General features: G+C 35.2%; 1 protein-coding gene across 5 annotated transcripts in view; it reads left to right on the plus strand.

The window, feature by feature from the left end:
- Prkd3 (protein kinase D3) overlaps positions 1-22,948 on the plus strand; it is an 86,359-nt gene that overhangs the window by 26,878 nt on the left and 36,533 nt on the right. For all 5 annotated transcript variants that reach the window (XM_063229703.1, XM_063229707.1, XM_013155837.3 and 2 more), the window contains exons 3-6: positions 4,321-4,459; positions 6,324-6,455; positions 7,514-7,671; positions 12,119-12,311. In XM_063229703.1, the coding sequence (XP_063085773.1) occupies positions 4,321-4,459; positions 6,324-6,455; positions 7,514-7,671; positions 12,119-12,311 (622 nt within the window). The remainder of the gene's footprint in view (positions 1-4,320; positions 4,460-6,323; positions 6,456-7,513; positions 7,672-12,118; positions 12,312-22,948) is intronic.

Below are 22,948 nucleotides of genomic sequence, written 5' to 3' on the forward strand. Positions count from 1 at the left end.
AATGACTACCATGATATACCTTACTATCTTTGAAGTAGCTACCCATGCCATCAGATATAATAAAATCAAACAAGACAAAACAAAATGAAACCAAAACAGTGAAAATGATACAGGACTTTAAAACAAGGTAATAGAGAATTAACAATGGCTACCACCTTCAGAAAGAGAGCCCCCATAGATGCTGTATGGTGTATTATCCTCTAAATAGATGATCAGACAACCAGCTTTAGACCTGCAAAGTCAATGAAACACTAAACATCACAAGCATTAAGTTGTATTTTACTTCAATATTTATCATCTCAGTCTGTGTTTCTCTGGATCAGCCAATTACTTACGGCAGGGAGAGGGGAAACTTTGGCTCTTCTGGTCTCTCAGCCTACGTGTCAGAAGGGGCTGGTGTCTGGTTTTCCTCCCCACAGCCCACACAATGGTGCCAACTCACAGGAAGTGACTGGCTTCTTGTTCTCCCTGTGGCCTGTGAATGGCCCCAGACTTGTTTTTTATAACTTGGCCACAGTGTTTTCTGATTTTCAGTGGCAATATTTGATCTTTTCATGATTTTATTTTTTATTTAAAGAAAAAAACAGTAGAAAAAAAGGTAGGGTAACACAGAATTCAAAAAAATTAACACTAAGAAATCTCTAGTTGATACGTTACACATTGTCATCTTAGAATTGGTTGTTCAAATTACAAAATCAAAGCATAAAAAGTGGATAGACACACACTGATAGTGTAAACCATTCTGTTCATTGATTCAACAAAAATATAGTCATCTGGTCATCTATCTTACACACTTAAGACATACAATTATATCCTTTACAGCAGTTTCCTTCCCTTTCATTTTTACAATATCTATTATATATTTTGAATCTTATCACTCTTCTTTTTTTTTAAAGGCCATTGTTTTCTGTTACTTCATTTAGGTCTTCTGTTAGGTCATAACTTCTGTTAGTTCATTTAGACTCTTGCTTTCAGATAATTCCTGAGTATCTTATCAAACACACCCATCAGTTAAAAATCTGTCATAAGCTAGTTACAGCTTTTCTCCTCAGAACTCTGTAATCTGTCAGTTTAATAGATAAATATAATTACAAAAACATTTGCTAACCTAGAAAATGACTTTATTTTTACCATCACCAAGGGCTTTTCAGCCTCTGATACACAAGTGTTCATTTTAATATGTATACTTGTAATTTTGCCTTTTAAGTTTTTTATTCTATTGATACTGATTTCATGTTATTATTCACCATTATGAGTCTTATGAAGATCATTTTACAGTAAGCTGTAAATGTATTACGTTAATGCTATTTTCTTTCTGTCATTGTTATGTTTATTATTAAGTTCTTCTGTAATAATTACTTGGATATCAGGCTTATGTATTAATGACCCATATGATTTACCAGAAGAACTGTTGTCTCTTCATTTCTCATTATATGATTTAAACCCTGTAACTTCTTTCCTGACTTATAGCTTCAGGAGCATACACTGATCTTTTCCTGTCTCAGTTCCTGTACACAGTACTATCAGCCTAATCTTTTTGCACTAACATTTAATTATGTTATTCCCTTGCTTAGAATATAGCAGGATATTTCCTTCAATATAGCAAAATAATGTAAACCAATAGCGTTTATTGATCATAAGGCTCAGGATTATGCAGTCATCAAGAAATCTAATTTTGATAAATACCCATTTTATAAACAAGAAAGTGTTGTGAAAAGTAATACAACACTTAATCTTAAATTAATCTGAGATGTTGTAAATAGTAGATACCAAAACTTGAATCAGCTGTGTTGACTCCAGCTTTGTTAGTATGGCTCTAGTCAGGCCCCATGTACCCCCTTTGTGCCCCTTTTGTACTACCCAGTTCTTCTGCACCTTGTTTAAGTCACAAGTCTATACTCAACTTTGTTCTCAGTATTGACACATATTTATTTTCAGCCTATGGAAACCCTGCTTCTCCCCCCACCTTTCTTCTCCCTCCCCTAATTCTGAGGATTGAATTGAACCCAGAAACTCACACATACAAGGCAAGTGCACTACTGTGGAGCAAGAACCCTTTTAAAAACTGTGAAGCCAGTACCTTGTATCTAGCAGACATGCAAGAAATATAACTTAGAAAAACCAATTTCATTCATACAAAATTTGTTAGATTTTTTTATAAAAATGGATTGTGGAATCTGTTGTTACTAAGAACTGTTGCAATTTAAGATACTTCTTTTTCCAATTAACTAAATTTTGTAAAATCATATTAAAATGTAAATAAAACTTCAATGTATAATTTAAACTTTTGTATGTTTTTTCAGTTGGTTCTTTAGAGAGATGGGAAAGATTTTTCTAATGAAAAAATGAAACTTGGAAAGTAAAAGGAAGCTAGGTTACTTTCTGTACCTAAAATACCTGCCATAAGATCATAGACTGATGCTAAAAGTGGGGTATAAATTTAGGTGTTTATTTCCATTGGGCAAAGTAAACAAGAAAACATGATTCAACTACATGATGAAGTTGTTCATGTTACAAAACCAGTCAAAGAAAATTTTTCCACGGATCTTCACAAAGCAGGACTACCATGTGAAATAGATAAATCACATTTCAACACCATTGCTACCATAAATAAATACATTTATAGTTTAATGTGAATGATTCTTACCAGGCTACTTGACAAAGGCCTTTTATGATCTGTCATACTTTGTAGTTTTAATGATTAAAAGTTATTACAGAAGGAGCTAAAGGCCAATGAGTATTTAGAATTTCTGAGACCTAAAGAATTTTTGGAACAACATGTCCCAAGGGCACTGGTAATTTTGTAGGTGGGCTCGTTTTTTTAAAAATTGGCTGGAAAATCAAGCATGATTATTTTGTAAGGCAAATATTTTAAAATTTTCTCTTAACCTGAAACAATTTACTTTGTATAGTAAATATTTATCTTCATATTTTAGTCTGCGTACTAATCCCCAAAGTCTCTTGGCTCACAAAAGTCAATGTAGAAGCCTTGAAATAATACAAATGAATAGGCCATATGTGAACAAATCTGCAAATCTCCTGCTCTGTTTAAAGATTTTTCTAAAGGGTAATATAATGAACCATGTGTTTGAAATTACAGTGGTAGACTTTAGAAAGATACTAGATAAACACTAGACCAGTGGTAGTGCATGCTGCAGCAGGCTCTTTGTTATTGAAAACTCTAAAAGATTCATCCTCACTGTTTTAGAATATTGTAGGAACATTGCAAGGTACTCTTGTGACTGGAGTTTGAAAATTACTGGCCTTCTATCTAGCACAGTTCAAACTTAGCAGAATAGTAGAGTGTTCTGCACCATCTGGTTCTGTAACTTGTAGTCAAAGTAGCAGCTGGGCACATGTAATGTTGCTGAAGTGACCGAAGAACTGAACTTTTAATTTTGTTTATTTCATATTTAACTTCATATGATTAGTAACTGTGTAAATCAGCTTCCTGTTGCTGTAACAAATACCTTACACAATCAACGTAGAAAAGGTTTATTTTGGCTCTGTTTTAGAGATTGCAGTCCATGATTAGTTAGTTCTCTTGCTTTTGGCATGATAGTAAATTTACAGGAAGAGCATATAGCAGAGCAAAACTGAACACCTCATGGTCAGGGAGCAAGAGAGCGAAAAAGAGACGAAGTACCAAAATCCCTTTTCAAGGACATACCCCCAGTGACCTTAGAGCCCCACTCCCAACTGCTCTAGCACAACCTCCCAGTAGCACCCCGATGACCGATGACCAAGCCTTAACTATCTGGAACGTTGGGGAACCCTTCAGATCCAAATGATAACCATTAGATCAGCTCTAGAGAATGGGATAAAGATTTGTTGTCTAAAAATAGCTAGATGTAGTGGCACATGCCCATAATTCCAGCTCTTGAGAGACAGAAGCAGAAATACTATAAATTTGAGCCCAGTCTGGGCAATTCAGTGACATCATTAAACCCCATCCCCAACAGCAATGTAGTTCAGTGCGAAGATCCTTGCTTCAATTCCTGGTACTAACAGGGAAGGAAGGAAGGAAAGAAGGAAGGAAGGAAAAAGGAAAGAACAATAGTAGTAAGTTCAAGATTATATTCACCAACTGTTTGGAAAGCCTATATTTGTAAGAGACTTATATTTCAATATAATTATTTGTAAATTTACTTTTCTGTATCTGAACTTTAAAATTAGGGTGCTCAAGTATACGAATCACCTGTAGATACAGTACTAATGTAGGTAGCTAAAACACTATTTACAATTCTTTCAGAACATTGAAGTATAACATAAAAATGGAAAAAACTATGGGTATATTGACATAGGACCATTTTCCCCCAGTTTCCAGAGTGTGGATTCTTTGGCATGTATGACAAAATTCTTCTCTTTCGCCATGACATGAACTCCGAAAATATTTTGCAGCTGATTACTTCAGCAGATGAAATACATGAAGGAGATCTAGTAGAAGTTGTTCTGTCAGGTGAGTGAACACCTCCTTTTATTTTTTTTTCAGTCATTTTCTGTACTAAGTGCTGTGTTCTATTACACTTAATCTTGATACTATACAGTTGCCTCCTCTCTCATTATGTTACTGTGTGGTTTTTGTTTTATTTTCTCAACTTCCAGAAAGGTTATACCACAGATGGGAAAGTAGGAAAATGAAGTGACTTACTTGAGCTAAAAAAATTGGTAACTGACCTGAAAGAGAAATGAAACAGTAAAGGATACCGTTGAGAAGAATTGAGATTCAGGAAAGAAAATCAGGAAAAGTGAAATAATATTGAGCATATAGAAGAGGAAGTGACAATATTTGTTTTTTGCGTGTCTTAAAAAAATTCTTCCCTTTTTGTTTTCAATGGACTTTCTCCTTTTCCTACTTTACACATTCTTGTCATTCCTTCTTCCTTAACTCTCACTGTTTCCATTATTAGTCAACATCATGACTGCTGTTTGTGGGCAGGATTGTTTGTGAAGAGTGTAAAGAGGAGAGAAAGCTATAATGATGTACGCAGTAGTCTGCAAGGCTGTTTTTTGTTTTGTTTTGTTCTGTTTTTTTGCAGGAAAGGAGAATTGTTGGGAAAATGGAAACAAGCCGGCTAGCCAAGCTTTCAGAGTCTTGCTGCCACTTTTCCCTCCTCTAGTACTCGCCTTGTTCTTGAGATTCTCTTAAAGTCCCTATTCATTTTGCACTTCTAATCTTGCTTATCTAGCTTTCAGCATGATCACTCATCTTCTGCACCACAACCACAAACCATCTGTAACCTCGGTACATCTATTCGCATTCTTTGTCTTCCTCTTCATTCATGAAGGACTTCACTCCCTGTCCTCCCTCATGCTCCCGCTCCTCGTGCTCATACCCATCCGTTCTTTGCTATGGATCTTTCATCAAATCACAGGGACAAGCCTAATGACTTGCAGGCTGATATGGGAGGGAGATCCTTGTGACCTGTTGCTTTTTTAAGAGAGAACTCTTTCTCTTAACCACTAGGACTATGGAGAACAGAGAGAACAATCTGAGTCTGCCGGGGATCTAGTCCAGCAGCATAAGTCTGCTTCGCAAGTGCAAGGTCCTGAGTTCAATCTCTGGTACAAAAAAAGTAATAATCTGGGTCCAGGGTGGGATCCTAAATAAGAGCTCAGTATCTTTTTCCCACAGAAGTATTACAATAAATTAAAATTAGGTTCCACGGATTGGATTGTTTTTGTTTTGTTGGGACAGGAACCTTGCTTTTTTTTTTGGTGCCGGGCATTGAACTCACGACCTCATGTTTGCCAAGCAGGCACTTACGGCACTGAGCTAAATCCCTGGCCTTGACCTTGCATTTTTACCCCTACTGTTTTTTCATTTTTTTACTTTAGTGTTCTGTTTCTCAGTTGTGATAAACGTTAGAGCAGGTGTTTTTGTTTTTAAACAAAAACAGCAGGTCCCACAACATAGCCTGGGCTGGTCTTGAACGTCATCACTTTTCTCAGCCTCCTGAGTGCTGGCATTACAGGCATGTACCACAGTGCCAGCACTAAATAGTTTTTAATTAGCTAAAATAAAGCTAGTGGCAATTTGTAGTCTCATCACTCTAAGAAAGGACTTTTTTGGAGGTCCAAATGCCTAACTTATAGGCCTCCAAGTTAAGTTGGAGCTCAACTTACTTGAAGCTAGTGAACTTTCTAGAGGTTAAAAATCACTTTTTTTAAAATCATAGTATTAAATCCCCAAAATAGTTTGTTTTTATGGTCAGATGAAACCTTTAGGGAAAAAATTATTCTGTGTTTTGATGAAAATGATGAACATTCCTACTCTCTTTGCAATTACAAATAGAAAGTTTAATGCTTTTCTTTTTTAAAAGCTTTGGCCACAGTAGAAGATTTCCAGATTCGTCCCCATACTCTATATGTACATTCTTACAAAGCTCCTACTTTCTGTGATTATTGTGGTGAGATGCTCTGGGGATTGGTACGTCAAGGGCTAAAATGTGAAGGTATGTATTACATTTTTGTCATTTTAAAAACGATGTCACATTTCTATTTTTATTACCCATGAAAAACCAAGATCATAAATGTTGAGGTAGTAAAACAAGTTTACAATTACAGAGATTAGCAGATATTAGGAATTTGGACCTATCTCTGTCATCTACTTGTTCCTGTCTTTAAGCAGGTCCTCTTTGAGGATTGATTTCTCTGTATATATATCCTACCTAATGAGTTTCATAAAAAGTTAAATTTAAGGTAAATAGATACATTTGATACAGAGTAGTGGGTCAACAAAAACCAAGCTCCTTACTTACCATAAGAACTTTTTAGAAAGTTGACCAGCTTCCTTCTTTATCATCTTTTTAGAAAGTTAAATCTCTTGTGTACAAAACAAAATTGTCAAAGATTTTCTGAATTAGGATTGCTGGGAGTAGGGTATAGGTATACATTTTGACCAAGGAACAGTATTCTAATATGGAGAGTCAGAGAATAAATATTTTAAAATTCACAGACCATATGGTTTCCATTGTGACTTAACTCTGTTACTATAATGTGAGACTAACCATAGACAATATGTAAGCAAATGGCATGGCTGTTATCTAGTAAAATATGTATTTATATATACTGAAATTCAAGTTTCCAATAATTTATCATTATGGGAAGGTTTCATACATAGGACACTGTTTGTTGCTGATCAATGCTTTAAGCCAGTGGTTCTCAAAATTTGCCAAGCATCAGAAAACATGCTTCGCTGGGCTCCATTCCCAGACTTACTAATTCAGTAGATCAAGGGTAGAGCCCAATAATTTACATTTCTTACAGATTTCCAAGTAATTATTTTAGGGACTGCAAAATCCACTACTCCAGCTAACTTAGTCTTTCTAAATATACCTTTCTCTGTACTATTCTTGTTTAATTTATAAGGTTTCACTCAAGTATTGTCTGGGTTCTTATTTAAGATGGTGTTGTTACCAGAGAAAATAAATAAAAGAAGCACTAGTTTTTATGTTGTACACTTAAACAGTAAAGTTTTTTTAATCTTACATTTTACCTTGTAAAATATTAGGCTGTGGATTAAATTATCATAAAAGATGTGCCTTCAAGATTCCAAATAACTGTAGTGGAGTAAGAAAGAGACGTCTGTCAAATGTATCTCTACCAGGACCTGGCCTCTCAGTTCCAAGACCCCTCCAGCCTGAATGTGTACCCCTTCTTAGTGAAGAGGTATGTATTCTAAGGTTATAGAAGGATATTTTACTAGTTATTCCTAGTGCTTCTGTAAGATACAGAAGAGCATGTGTTTACCAGTTTTCTAGGAAGCTCACAATTTAGTCACGTTGACAAGCAAGATTAACCATCACAGAAACCTTTGTATACTTTATATTCCTGAAAGTCTATGTGCTCTAGCATTTCCTAGACACTCTCTTGTTGCCCCTGCTTTGCTTTTGTTGTTGCCAGCCCTACATGGTTTTCCCAGATCTAGCTCAAAAGCTACTTTTCCTGATTTTCCAATTCCCTAGAAAAATATGAATGTCATTATATTTTTTAAGAGCTAATTGTGTGTGTAACATCTTACTTAATGTTTATGTTAGCTCTTTCCCAAAGAGTTTATTATTAATTTTTCTTTTTGTGCTTCATTGTGCATACCACAATACCTGTGTGTACTTGTTAGGTACTCAGTGATGAATGAATGACTCCATTCAGCCTTACAGTATGGGGTATATCAGATCTGTTTACACACAAAATAGTGGAGACATGAATGATTTGGTGATTAGTAGTAAATATTAGAATTAAACCCAGATCTCATTATTATTCTGTGATTTTACCTCTAATGTATTGTGCCTTTGAAGGGTAAATATAATAGATCAGAAAAGAGAACATACATCTCATAATGCCTGAAATGACTTCTCCCTAGATTGTAATGTTATCACTTAATTGTTTCTATAAACTTCTCAATCTTTTATAAATTCTGTGGCAAAATGAAGGTGTTGTACTATTGTCTTGACAGCCTGGTTACAAGATTTTGCTACCCTGATATACCAAAGTAAAAACCTCTGAAATCCTGTCATAAAAATCCTTTAGTTACATATTACTTAGCTGTAATGTATGATTTCTAAAATAGAAAAAGAATAGTGGGCATAAGTACTAAGAATGAATGGTTATATAATTAGTGCATTTTATACAACCAAACTGCACAAGAAACTTATCTGGGGATGAACAATATAGGGTAATGGTATGTTTTAAAAGCCCAAGAAGACCATATTTAGAGTTGATCAAGTACAATAAAGTAGCAGGATACAAAATCAACATTAAAAAGTCAGTGACATTTTTATCTAGCAGTAATGAACTACTAAGAAAGAAACCATAAGAACAAGTCACAGTAGCTTCAAAAAAAACCGAATCTTAGGGACCAGCCTAACAAAGGAGGTAAAAGAAGTCTACAATGAACATTACAGCACACTAAAGAAAGATGAGGATAACACTAGAAGATAATGAGGATGACACTAGAAGATGAATAGACCTCCCATGTTCATGGGTTGGGAGGCTTAATATTGTTAAAATATCCATATTACCAAAAACAATCTACAGATTTAATGAAATTGTCATCAAAATTTCAATGACATTCTTCGCAGAACAAGACAAAAAGTTCCTAAAATTCACATAGAAACACCAAATACCCAAAATAATCAAAGCAGTCTTAAGCCAAGAAAGTTCACTCCTGAGGGCACAAAAAGGACAGAATCACACTGTGAGAGAGAAAAATGTTGGGTCTAAATGTGAGCAAAGTGGAGATAGTGTGTGTAAGTGATACTCTGAAACTAGTAATTGAGAAACTACTCATTTTAAAATGCTTTCTCTTTATTTTATATACTTGACAATTAACAGTTCTACAAATTTTTGTGAGCAATTGAGTTTGGCAAATGTTAGCTTAAACCTAAACTGTAGAAATAGTCGTATTTTTAGGAAATTTCTGGCTACACATAAATAGAGAAGAAACAACAGTTCAGCTACGCACCAGTTTGTAAGTAGGGAACTTTAAAACAAGATAAAAATTTTCACTCAATTCTAGTTACTCTGATTTCAATGCCTCACACCTCTCACCTCACATCCCCTTGTTTCCTTTGCAATGTTAGGAATCAAACCCAGTTCCTGAGCATCCTGGGTAAATAGTCCTACCACTAAACTAAATTCCTAAGCTCTCAGTGGTCCCATTTTCACCAGATTCTCAAGCTAACTATACTAATCCTCCTTCAGAATTCTGTTTAAATCTACCATACCTTTGCTGCCTTCCACACTCGACAGACAAGCAAAGCATTGTTGCTGATGGATTTGGTTGTTTATTTTTTTTCTTTTGTTTGTTTGTTGTTGAGATAGGGTCTCACTTTGTAGTTCAAGCTGACTTTGAACTCACAATGATCTTCCTACCTCCCCAGTGCTGGAATTACAGGCATGGGCCACCACACCAGGCTCTGGTTGGATTGTATTGCAAGCCCAGGTATATTGACATAGGGAAAAGGTTAACAATCACCAGACTACAAGGCCAAAAACCTAAATTTAAGTCTTGATTCTAATATTGCCATTAAGTAGTATTGATTCTTTTAAATAACTTTATACTGGACGTAAGAAAGTAGGTAGTTCCTACAGCCACTGTTCCCACCGTAGTTCCTGGCACACATGCTTTGTTCCATTTCCATAATACCCCAATCCCAGTTGAACCTTACCAAAAAGCATTAATTTACTGGTGGCATAGGAAAAGGATTGTTAAGTAATTTATTTTGAAGAGTACCTTGGGCGACTAGGGATTTAGCTCAGTGGCATAAGCACCTACCTGGCAAGCGTGAGGTCATGAGATTGATCCCCAGTACCAAAACTTAAAAAAGTAACTTGGATGATGACTGGCTAAATCAGTCTTACCTCATGTTGTGTGTTTTGAACTTGGTACAAATCAAAAGTGGTAAAAGTAAGAGTACAAGAAGCATAGTGTTGAGTCACCACTAAAATAAGGAGCCAGACATGAGCAAAGACATAACACAGGTTTCTAGTTGCCTGTGGTTCTTTCTTAGAATTCTTTCTTTGCAGAATCTGCGTAGTGTTCTTTGGCTGAAGAAGGTCCATAGGCAAAGGGAAGAAGAGTGAGCCAGACTAGTAGGACAACCTTCAACATCTGGAGCACTCAAGTGTGGTTTAGGGTTTAGCATTCTTTTTTACTGTTCCTGCAATTAAACTACCTCATAATTCAGTTTAGAAATTTAGTCTCTTGATTTCTTCTGACTTATGTTTCCATTGGTTTGACATACCAATGTAGAATGACTCAACTTCTCTGAGTTATAAACTTTACTGGCCACAAAAGGCATCTTAATCTCTGGATCTCAGTTCTGACATGAAGATGTAAGTAGTTACAGCAATATCCACTTAATACATCTGTGTGGCAGTTAGGTGTTTGGCTTTTATGCTCAAGAATGCAGATTATGGTTTATTCAATTTTGGGTTCTGAAAATAGAACCTGCCGTATAATCAGTGAATGTTTATTGAATACATGTAATGAGCCATGTTCAATTACCCTATAATTTATTTTGGTTATCTATTCTTTTATATAGAAAGAGCCATCGTTACCAAAATCCATACATCTCTTAAGTTACTTTTTTTGTTTATTGGTTGGTTGGTTTGGTTTGGTTTGGTAATACTAAGTATCAATCTCAGGGAAACTAGCACTGAGCTACATCGCCAGTTCTTTTTATTTTTTATTTTGAGATAGGATCTAAATTGCCTAAAATGGACTTTAATCCTTCTATCTCAGCCTCCCTCAGTGCTGGCATTACAGACATGCCCTATCATCTTTCTTACACAAAGGTTTTTAAATATTTTTTTAATTTTGTGTTTTTTGTTTTTTGCTTGCCTGGAAGGAAAAAACCAAAAACATCTGGAAAATGTTGTAAATGTTAGAGAACTACTTATAGTATATTTACCGAGGCTAGCCCTGTGTTTTAATTAGTTTTGTATCTGCCATTATTTATGAAATCAAAATTAATTAGACTTCTTTTTAGGGGGTGAGGAGGGAATAATGTTGCAGATTTAAGCCAGAGCTACTGAGCTACATTACCTATTGGTTTTTATTTTTGAAATAAGTGGTCTTCAACTTGTGATCCTCATGCCTCAGCTTCCCAGATTTATGAAATTATAGACTTGTGCCACGGCATTTATACATACATATTTTAATGGTGGTTGAGGTAAATTTTGAAAATCTGTGTTCCAAAATATTTTCAAACATCAGATTCAGTAATGCAACATTACTTCCTGAATTTATTTAGTATTCCTGTAGCTAATTCCTTAGTAACTTTTAAATAGATTTGTGCACGTTGTGTTATTTTAAGATTTTGGTTTTTATTTGTAAAGTGCTAAATGTACGTGGCAAATAATAATCAGTGAATGTTTCTATATGAGAATTAATGTACCTGAATTTTGTTTGTTTACATAAATAGGATAAAAAAATATATATACTTTTCTCATTCAAGATTTGGTAAAGTAAGCTTTCCAAAGGAAACTGCTCAGATCTTCATTTTTAGATTGTTGGCTTTAAGATGCCAAGTAAATGACTTCTGTGATTAAACTTTGTTCCTGATATTTTGTTTTTAATATTAACTTAAACTTATGAGAATTACTTACATTTTAGACACATATCCACCAAGAACCAAGCAAGAGAATTCCATCATGGAGTGGTCGCCCAATCTGGATGGAAAAGATGGTAATGTGCAGAGTAAAAGTTCCACACACATTTGCTGTTCACTCTTATGGCCGTCCCACAATATGTCAGTACTGCAAAAGGCTACTAAAAGGTCTTTTTCGCCAAGGAATGCAATGCAAAGGTAGGATTGAATATTTTCCTTAAGTAAAATTCGTGTCTGTTTTTGTTAATAAATACAGATTTAAGCATTTATATTTCAGAAACATTCGTTGAAAAAATTGTGTTTTAATTAATTTAAAAAGAAAAGAAATACGTATGAAATACAAATATGTATGTTAACTACTATTTGCAATATTTGTACTATGTGTCAGTCACTGCTAAAAAAATTCAAAGCAATTGTACATAAAGTAATCCTTTTGCTATTAGTAATAATAGTCATCTTCTATTAAATTTCTTAAGATTCCATAGCCAATAAATAGAAAAACTAGAATTTGAATCAGTAGCTCCTTAATCTGTATGTTTAACACTTAGCAATATGGAAGACATTATAACCAGTGAGGCTGACATTGGAGCTTAAATCTCTGATTTTAGAGCCAGACACTACCCAAAATATTCATGCACACACATGTAAACTTATTACAGAGATTTCAATTTTTTGTTTTTAATTTAATTTTAATTTTTAATTTTAATTTTAACCAGGAAAGCAATACAAAAATGTCTTTGTGAATAACACTAAAATAAGTAGGATGCTGACGAAACCACTTAAATTATAAGAGAGATACCACTCTTATTTGGATACTAACCCAGCACACTTATCGAAGTATTTCTAAAATATCTCTTACCCAAACAGGTTTTTAAATGAAATAATAGATTTGTTCTTAGGCTTTTATCTTTGCAAAGATGATTCTGTCTTTTTGTTTAATATGTCCTCTCCAGTGATCCTACTGTATAGTGAACACTAGGGATTTAAAATATTTTAATCCCATGTTAAGTGGAAATTATCTCATGTAATTAATATAACAGTTCTTGGTATCATGCTTTTATTTTTTTTTCTTTTTTATCTTCAAGTAAAACTAAATATAATTAAATAGAACAAAGTAGATCAGAAGAAAACAATGTAAGTGACACAGATTTCAAAGCAAGATAATAGCTACTGTAATGTCTTCCAAATAGTTGTCCATATCTTCATACACAATAAAGTCGTACAAAACAAAATAGTATTAAACTGATCAGAACAGAGTGATGAAGGCATTACCGGCCTTCAAAACCAGACAATAGAAAAATCAACAATGGCTGCCATAATGCTCTTTTTCAAATTAGCTGTCCATACCTTCATATATATTGAATTTAAACAATACAAAACATATTAAAACCATTCTAAACAAAGAATAAAATCATTACCGGATTTCTCAGCATGATGATACGGTATCAGCAATGAATACCATGTCTCTTTTTCTTCAAAGTAACTGTCTTATTTTTTTAATCATTGCTGAGACAAAATATCTGATGTCCAAAGTTGGGAAAGGAAATTTTTATTTTTTATAGTTTTGAAGATTTTAGTCCATATTTAGTTGGTTCCAAGGCAGGGTGGCATGGCAGGGCCACAGTTCTTGGTGACTGCAAAGGGCAAGACAGAAACTGGCAAGAGAGAGAGACACGCCTTCTTTCTGCCATTACATTGTATGCTGGCTCCACCCCAAATGGTGTAGCACTGACACCATCAATTTAAGCTAGACAGTGAACCAATCACAAATGCACAATGCAAATGCATGAGGCCTGGGGGCCACCGACATAAACCTTGACACTGTTCATTTCATCACACATAATATAATCGATTCTCATAAACTATTTAGGGGAAGTCCTACACATGTATAAGCCTCTACATGTATACCTATCTTTTCTGTATTAGAGGGAAAACCAAACCAAAACAAAACAAATTACTAGAAAAACACAAAACAAATAAGACAAATAACAACAGCAAAAAGCCTAAAACGATGATACAGGCCTTCAAAACAAGGTGATAGGAGCATAACTAGGGTTGTTAATTTACATAATGTTCTTCAAGAGTTCCTTAGATTTCCAAACATTAACATGCAAAGTTGTTCCAATCCTATGAATGTTAGCTATTTTGTTCCAAGTACTTACGGAATTTGTAGCATAATCATTTTAGTCATCCTAAGTGTGATTATACAATTTTAGATGTTTTTTTTTCATTTCCCTTCCTTTGGTACTATGCTTTTAAAAAATACAGTAGAGGGTATTTGTGGAACCAAATTTTCAAATGATTTAAGTAAAATATTAGGATTGAGATTTTTACAATAATAAATTTTTATTTACAATACATATTAAGGTAGTTACATACCTATTTAATGTAAGAATATAAGGAAAGGGCCAGAGATATGGTTCAGTAGTTGAGCACTTGGCTAGCATGCATGAGGCCCTGAATTTCACTGCTAGCACTGCAAAAAAGAAAAAACTTTTCTTCACAATATATGATAATACAGAATATCAAATAGAGAACATATTATATACATTTATTGTCATATATTTAATCACCATTATGCAAGCATAAAGTAAATGCTGAAATTTTATTTCAAAGCTTAATTTGAAAATGTTAATACATAAATTAATACTATAGAATATCAAAACAAAAGTGGCAAGCAACCACTAAAAATTGGTTTCAGGAAGTACATTTTTGACAGATAAAAAAATCCTAATCAACAAATAATCTTAATAAAGATAAGTTAATAATACCTGTTAATATCTAACAGTAAAAACAAAATGTAGAAAAGCACAGTATTTTGTAGAGAAACTAAAATATACAAGTTGATTATAATTTTTTAGAATTTTATTTAAAATTTTAAATAAATTACATTATTTTAAAATTTTTATTTTAAAGAGGAAAAAAGCAAAACAAAAAAGGGTAGCAACAATACAGAATTCAAAAAAAAGCACTTAACAAATCACTAGTTGATAAATTACATACTATCATCTTAGAAATAGTTGTTCTGGGGCTGGAGATTTAGCTCAGCGGCATAAGCGCCTGCCCTGCAAGCAGGAAGTCGTGAGTTCGATCCCTGGTACCGATAAAAGGAAAAAGACAAAAAAAAAAAAAAAAAAGTTGTTCAAATTACAAAGTTAAAGCATACAAAGTGGACATTATAACATGAGACTGCAAACAGTTCTGCTCAACAATCCAACAAAAACTTAGTAATAGGGTCATCTATCTTACACACTTAAAAACATACATGCAGTTATATCCTTTAGAGCACCTTCTTTGCCTCTCTTTTTACAATAGCAATTACACATTTTGGGTTTTATTACTCCTACAGTTCTTGCTACTTTTTACACTAGAGATACAATGTGATATTCATAAATATGATTCTTATCTATTTCACTTAAGGGGGTAATCTCAAGTTGCCTCCATTTACCTATGAAGGGCCTCAAGATCATCCTTTTTATAGCTAAGTGATATTCCATTGTATAAAAATACCACATCTTTTTCATCCACTTTGCAGTTGATGGGCATTTTGGTTGTTTCCTTAGAAATTGGCTGCTATGAACATAGGTGCACATATATCACTGTGACATGACCTTTTCAGTTTTTCTGGGAAAATACCCAGGAGGGGAATAGCTGGGTTAAATGGAACTTCCAATCCTAGTCTTCTGAGAAATCTCCATAGTGATTTCCATAGTGGCTGCACCAGTCTACACTCCCACCAACAATGGAGCAGTGTTCCTCTCCCCCTCCCCCAAGCCTCGCCAATGTTTGTTTTCGGTTGTTTTCTTGATGGCAGCCATTCTTTCTAAAGTGAAATGAAATCTTAATGCTGTTTTAATTTGCATTTCTCAAATGACCAGTAATGGTGAACATTTCTTCATGTATTTATTTGCCATTTGTATATCTTCATCTAAGAAATGGATGTTCATCTCAGATGCCCATTTTTGGAGAGGGTGTTTGAATTTGGGGGGCTTAGTGTTTTTCAGTTCTGTATATGTTCTGGATATAAGTCCTTTGTCTGAAGGGTTGCTGGTTATAATTTTTTCCCATTCTGTGGGTTTCTTTTCACTCTGTTGGTGACTTCTTTTAAAGTACAGAAACTTTTCAATGAGATTCCAGTTGTTGATTCTTTGAAGTGTTTCCTGTGCAGTTTGCATTGTGTTCATGAATTCTCTGTCTGCCCTAGCTGTGTCTCCAAGAATTCTGCCTACCTTGTCTTCCAGTCGATTTAGTGTTTCTATTTTAATATTTAGGTCTTTGATCCATGTCGACTTTGGTTTTGTGCATGGTGATAGGCATGGGTCTAGTTTCAGTCTTTGGCATGTGAAAAGCCAATTTTTCCAACACTATTTATTAAAGAGGCTATCCTTCTTCCAGTGAACATGTTTAGCACTTTTGTCAAATATCAGGTGGCTGAGTGTCTTTGTAGTTGTGTTTGTATCTTCTAATTTGTTCCATTGATCCTCAGGTCTGTTTCTTTGCCAGTACCATGCTGATTTTATCACTGTGGCTTTGTAGTATAGTTTCAAGTCAAGAATTGAGATGCCTCCTGTCTTGCCTTTGTTGCCCAGAATTGCCTTTGCTATTCTAGGTCTCTTTTGTTTCCAAATGAATTTTAGGAGCATTTTCTCTAGATCTATGAGGTATGTCAATGATATTTTGATTGAGATTGCATTGCGTCTGTATAACAGTTTTGGGAATATGACCATTTTCACAGTGTTGGTTCTTCCTAACCAAGAGCAAGGAATATCCTTCCATTTTCTAATATCCTCTTCAGTCTTTTTTAGCATAGCATAATTTGCAGCATATAGGTCTTTTACATTTTTGATTAGGTTGATTCCTAAGTATTTCATTTTTTTAGATGCTATTTGTGAAAGGTGATATTTTCATTATTTCTCTCTCGGTGAGTTTTTTGTTTGTGTACAGGAATGCAATTAATTTCTGAGCATTCTGTATCCAGCTACACTGCTGAATTTGTTTATTACTTCTAGTAGTCTTTTAATGGAGTTTTTTGGATCTTCTATATAGAGTGTCATGTCATCTGCAAATAGTGACAGTTTAACTTCTTCCTTTCCTATTTTTATTCCTTTTATTTCTCTCTCTTGTCTGATTGCCCTGGCCAGTATTTCCAGAACTATATTGAATAGGAGTGGTGATAGTGGACATCCTTGTCTTCTTCCTGTTAAAAGCTTACAGTTTTTGTCCATTTAGTATAATGTTGGCTGTTTGTCTGTCATAAATGGCCTTTATCAGATTGACATAGACACCATATATTCTGAGTATCTAAAGGTTTTTATCATGAACATGTGTTGAACTTTATCAAAAGCTTTTTTTGCATCTATTGAGATGGTCATGTGGTTTTTGTTTTTGGCTCTGTTGATGTGGTATATTAACATTTATTTATTTGTGTATGTTAAACCATTGCTGCATTCCCAGAATGAATCCCACTTAGTCGTGATGTATAATCTTCTTGATGATTTGCTGCATTCTATTTGCCAGTATTTTATTGAGAATCTTTGCATCAGTGTTTATTAGTGAGATTGGCCTATAGTTCTCCTTTTTGGTTGGATCTTTCTTTGTTTTTGGTATGAGAGTAATACTTACCTCCAAGAATGATGTAGGGACGATTGCTTCCTTTTCAGTTTCGCTGAACAGTTTAAGGAGTATTGGCATCAAATCTTCTCTACATTTTTGTAGAATTCAGCCATGAATCCATCAAGACCTGGGCTTTTTTTTTGTTGGTAAGTTTTTAATTACATTTTCAATTTTTATAGCTAATATTGGGTTATTTTAAATTGCTCTATCTTCTTGGTTGAGCTTTGGTAGTTCATATATTTCTACAAATCTGTCCATCTGTCCATCTGTCCTCTGTTTTCCACTCTATATGAGTAGAGATTTCAAAGTAGGTATTCATGATCTTTTGAATTTCCATGGGATCTGGGGTAATTTCCCCCTTTTCAGTCCTTATTGCATGAATTTGGGTTTTTTTTTTTCTTGATAAGGTTAGCTAGAGGTTTGTCAATTTTGTTGATTCTCTCAAAAAAATAGCTTTTTGATTCATTAATTTTTGTATTTTTTTTAGTTTCAATTGCATTGATTTCTGTTCTAATCTTTACAATATCCTCTCTTCTGTGAGCTTGGGTTTAACTTGCTCTTCTTTTTCTAGAAGCTTGAGATGAAGCATTAAGTTATTTGTGCTCGCTCTGTTTTCTTGATATGACAATTTATTGCTGTATATTTCCCTCTCAAGACTGCTTTCACTGCATCCCACAGATTACAGTATATTGTTTCTGCATTTTCATTGCATATAGGTATTGCTTTATTTCTTCTTTAATCTCATCTGTTGTTCAGAAGGTTGTTAATCAATTTCTATGTATTTATGAAAGTTTTGCCATTTTTTTCTGCCATTAATTTCCAATTTCAGTGCACTATGGTAAGATATTACGCATGGGCTAATTTCAATACCTTTGCAGTTCCTTAAGAATGTTTTATGGGATAATATGTGGTCTATTTTGGAGAATGTCCCGTATACAGTTGAGAAGAATGTATATTCTGATATGGTTGAGTGGAACACTGTAGACATCTACTAAGTCCAGTTGCTCACAGGTATGACTGAGTTCTGTTATTTGTCTGCTGACTTTTTGTCTCGTTGATCTATCTGTTTGTGACAATGGGATATTAGGTCCCCTGTTATAACTGTGTTCTTGTGTATTTGATTTTTCATGTCCATTATTATTTGTCTTACATAGTTGGGTACTCCTATATTTGGTGCATATCTATTTATAATTGTTAGTTCTTCCTCTTGAATTTTTCTACTAACAAGTGTGTGGTGACCTTCTTTATCTCTTTTAATCATTTTAGGTTTGAAGTTCACATTGTCTGTAAATAGAATAGTTACCCCTGCTTTTCTCTGCATTCCTGTTGCATGAAATACTGTTTTCCATCCTTTGACGTTTAATCTACAAGTTTCATTTTGGATCAGATGTGTTTCTTGCATACAGCATATTGTGGGATCATGTTTCTTGATCCATTCTGTCAACCTATTTCTTTTGATAAGTGAATTGAGGCCATTTACATTTATGGATATAACTGATACGTACTGGCTCGACTTTGCCATGTTATGTTGCAGTTGTTTGCTTTCTGCTTTTCCCCTTTGTTTAATTGCTTGTCCTACCTGGTAGTTACTTTCTGTTGTTGTTCTGGGGATTATGATCATTTTTATCTCTATCTAGTTTGTCTTTCAGTACTCTTTGTAGGGTTGGCTTGGTGGACCTGAATTTCTTCAGTTGTTCTTTGTCATGGAAGTATCTTGTTTCTCCATTAAATTTGAATGAAGGTTTTTCTGGGTACATCAGTTTGGGGTGAAAGTTGTTTTCTTTCAGGGCCTGAAATACCTCACTCCAAGCTCCTCTTGACTTGAGGGTTTGTGCTAAAAAAAAAAGTCTGCTGTGATTCTAATGGGCTTTCCGTGATAGGTGAGTTGTGTCTTTTCTGTAACAGCTTTTAGTATTCTGTTTTTGTGCTACATGTCTGGGATCCTAATTATTATATGTCTGGGTGTAGATTTATGTTGGTTGTGATTTTTTTAAAATTTTATTTAAGGAGAAAAAAAAGCAGAGAAAGGGTACAAGTTATACAGATTTACAGAGAAAAAAAATAAACAGTAGGAAATCACTAGTTAATGGATTACATATTGTCATCTTAGAAATAATTGTTCAAGTCACAAGATTAAAGCTTGTAAAGTGGACATTCCAACAATGATACTGCAAACAGTTCTGTTCATTGATCCAATAAAACTCTGTGATATCATTTTCTATCTTATACACTTAAATATACATGCAGTTATATAGTTTAGAGCACTTTCTTTTCCTCTCTTTTGTACAATGACTATTACACATTTTGAGTTTCATTGCTCCCACGGTTCTTATTGCTTTTCTGGAAGAGAGTAAAACCAAATGTGACATAACAGAACAGAGTCGGTCAAATCAAAAGGGTGGACATAATAGATAATGTAAAAACATAATACAAGGTGATCAACAATGGTTACCATAATGCCTCCCGCTATCTCTAATAGAATTGCCTATATCATTAGTTATAATAAAATTGAACAAAACAGTAAAGAGCAAAACCAACAAAACCAAAACATTGGAGACATTGTAGGTCTTCAAAAGTAGATAAAAGTCAACGAGAATGGGCATTACAATGAATCTCACTATCTTCACAGCTGTTGCCTAAACTTTCGAACCTGATACTATCCAGCAAAACAGAATAAGGGAACATCAGTCAAAAACAAGATGGTGAGAGTAATACAGGGCTTTAAATCGAGATAATGGAAAGTCAAAGTGGGTTACTATAATATATCCTGCTATTTTTATTTATTTTTCCCTTAATTAAAAGGATAAAAATAAAAAAGTAAATAATGGAGTGGAGATTGAGATAAAAGAGGGCATAATAGCAAAACAGCACAGATCAAAACATAACCATTTAAGCAGAATAGTGTTTCACCACCAGATAATCTTGACATAAAAGTAGTTACCATATTGTCTCTTTCCTTGAAATCCTTGAGTACAACTTCGTATACTGTAGTATTAAATATATCAAAACAATGTAAAACCATTTAAGAGAATGACAGCATTACAGGGTATTTAGAATCGACTAACAGAAAATGAACAATGGTTTCTGTATAATCTCCTTGTCTTTTAAAGGTTTTTGCTTATACTATCGTACATAATAAAATCCAATAAGATACAACCTATTTAGACCAATGGAGACAGAAAAACAAAAGCTTGATGAGACTTCAAAACAAGATGATACTAAATCAGTATTACCTATTAAGGTGTCATTTTCTCCAAAATAGCTGTTCCTATCATCCAATCTTCTCTGCCTCATTTCTGTTGAGCTCTTTTTCTGTCAGTAGCTGTCAGTTTGTCTTCTTCATTTTGTTCTCTGCTCCATTCGTTGTGGCCTCCCCGCCACTATTTCTGGATTCTTTGTATTTTTCTTTTTTTAGAATATCCTACAATACTCTCTGTAGAGTTGAATTGGTGGTTGCAAACTCCCCCAGTTCCTCTTTATCCTGGAAGCACCTTGTTTTTCCATCAATTTCTAGGGACAGTTGTGCAGGATATCTCAATCTTAGCTGGAGATTATTATCTTTCAAAGCTTGAATTACTTCCCCCCACGCTCTTCGTGATTTGATGGTTTGTACAGAGAAATCTGCTGTAATTTTGATGGGTGTTCCCTTGTAAGTGGTCTGTTTCTTGTCTCTGACAGCTTTTAATATTCTGTTCTTGTATTGAATTTCTGGAATTTTGATTATTATATGCCTGGGTGTTGCTCTGTTTGGGTTGTAGGTAGCCAGGGTCCTGTATGCCTCATATATCTGAGTATCTTTACCTTTTGCTAAATTAGGAAAATTCTCCTGGATTATTTCTGTGAGTAGCTTTTGTAGTTCATTTGTTTGTGTCCCTACTTCTTCTTTTATGTTCTTAATCCTTAAATTATGGATCCTCTTATCATCTTCTTGTCTTTGTATTATTGCTGTTTGTTTCTTTGTTGTTTTTAAGAAGTTTTTCATTTCATTCTCCCATATTACAAGTCTGCCCTCCAGTTCAGATAGTCTGTCCTTAGTTTCTTTCAAGCTGTTATGCCAGTTTTCGATAGACTTCTTAGTTTCTTGGTAGTCCCTTTGAACCTGTTTCACGTATTCTATGCTTTCTCTGTTTTCTCCATCAAACAATTCTCCCCTCTTTTTCTGTTCTTCCATTCCACCATCTGTTTTTTCTTGGGTGGTGCTTAGCATTTCTCTAACTATTCTGCATACTTCTAGCTTCAGGTCATTGATAACTTCATTCCTGAACTGATCTATGAGGCTCTCTATATGGAGCTTTATGTCTATTGGTGCGGTGTCTGCTATTACCTGTTTCTCAGAATTGGGGGCCGAGGAGCCTTTCTTGTTGCTGCCTCTTCCCATATTCTCTGTTCCTTATATATGCAAGCTTACATAGGAGGCCCAACTTCTCTCCCTGTCAGGCACAGCCTGCTCGAATTGCGCAGGTTAGGTGTTCCCACCCACCACAGCACACCAGGAAGTTCCAGACCAGGCAGCCTACGCGGGGCCTGCCCTTCCCAGCCACCGTCAGGCTCTGGGATCTGAGTTGGGCTAGCCTACTGGGTCCGCCAGCAGTGTCACGTAAGCTAGGCACTTTTCACCAATCCCGCCTGAGAGGGGGATGTGTGGCTGAAGTCGCCACCGCGCCCTGCTCCCGCAGGACTGCCTGGGCCCAGAATGTCCTCCGCTGGAGTCAAACTGTGGTAGAGTGTCAGTTTCTCTCACTCACCTCACCACAAGTCAGTGCATACCTCCCTGCCCGTCCTGTTTTCGACTCCATTCGCAGATTCCCGTTCTCAGAGCTTCCACCCCCGTCTCTCTCCTTGCCAAGCTGATGTAGAGGCAGCCGCCGTGCGGCAGGAAACCCAAATCGCGGCTTCCAATGGCGCGGGCTCCAGCCTCCACACTGAGGCTTTTCTGTTCCTGTTTTAGCACCAGGACTACATTCCAAGTTGGTTTCTCTCAGCCCAGTTCGTTCCTGAGTCAGCAGAGCATATCTCCACCCGCTTATGTCTCCTTACTCCGCACCCTTCCTGACTTCTGAGCCGAGTCTTTCAGAGAGCCTCTGTAGTAGCTGTTATCTGTCCGCCATGTTCTCCCAGAAGTCGCCAAGTGGTGGTTGTGATTGTTTAACGTTCTGTAGGCCTCACTTATCTGCATACCAGATTTTTCCCCATGTTTGGGGAATTTTCTGCTGTTACTTCTG

Source organism: Cavia porcellus, unplaced genomic scaffold (assembly GCF_034190915.1).
Source record: "Cavia porcellus strain 051 isolate PalLab524CR breed Dunkin Hartley unplaced genomic scaffold, mCavPor4.1 scaffold_1, whole genome shotgun sequence".
Classification (NCBI taxonomy): domain Eukaryota; kingdom Metazoa; phylum Chordata; class Mammalia; order Rodentia; family Caviidae; genus Cavia; species Cavia porcellus.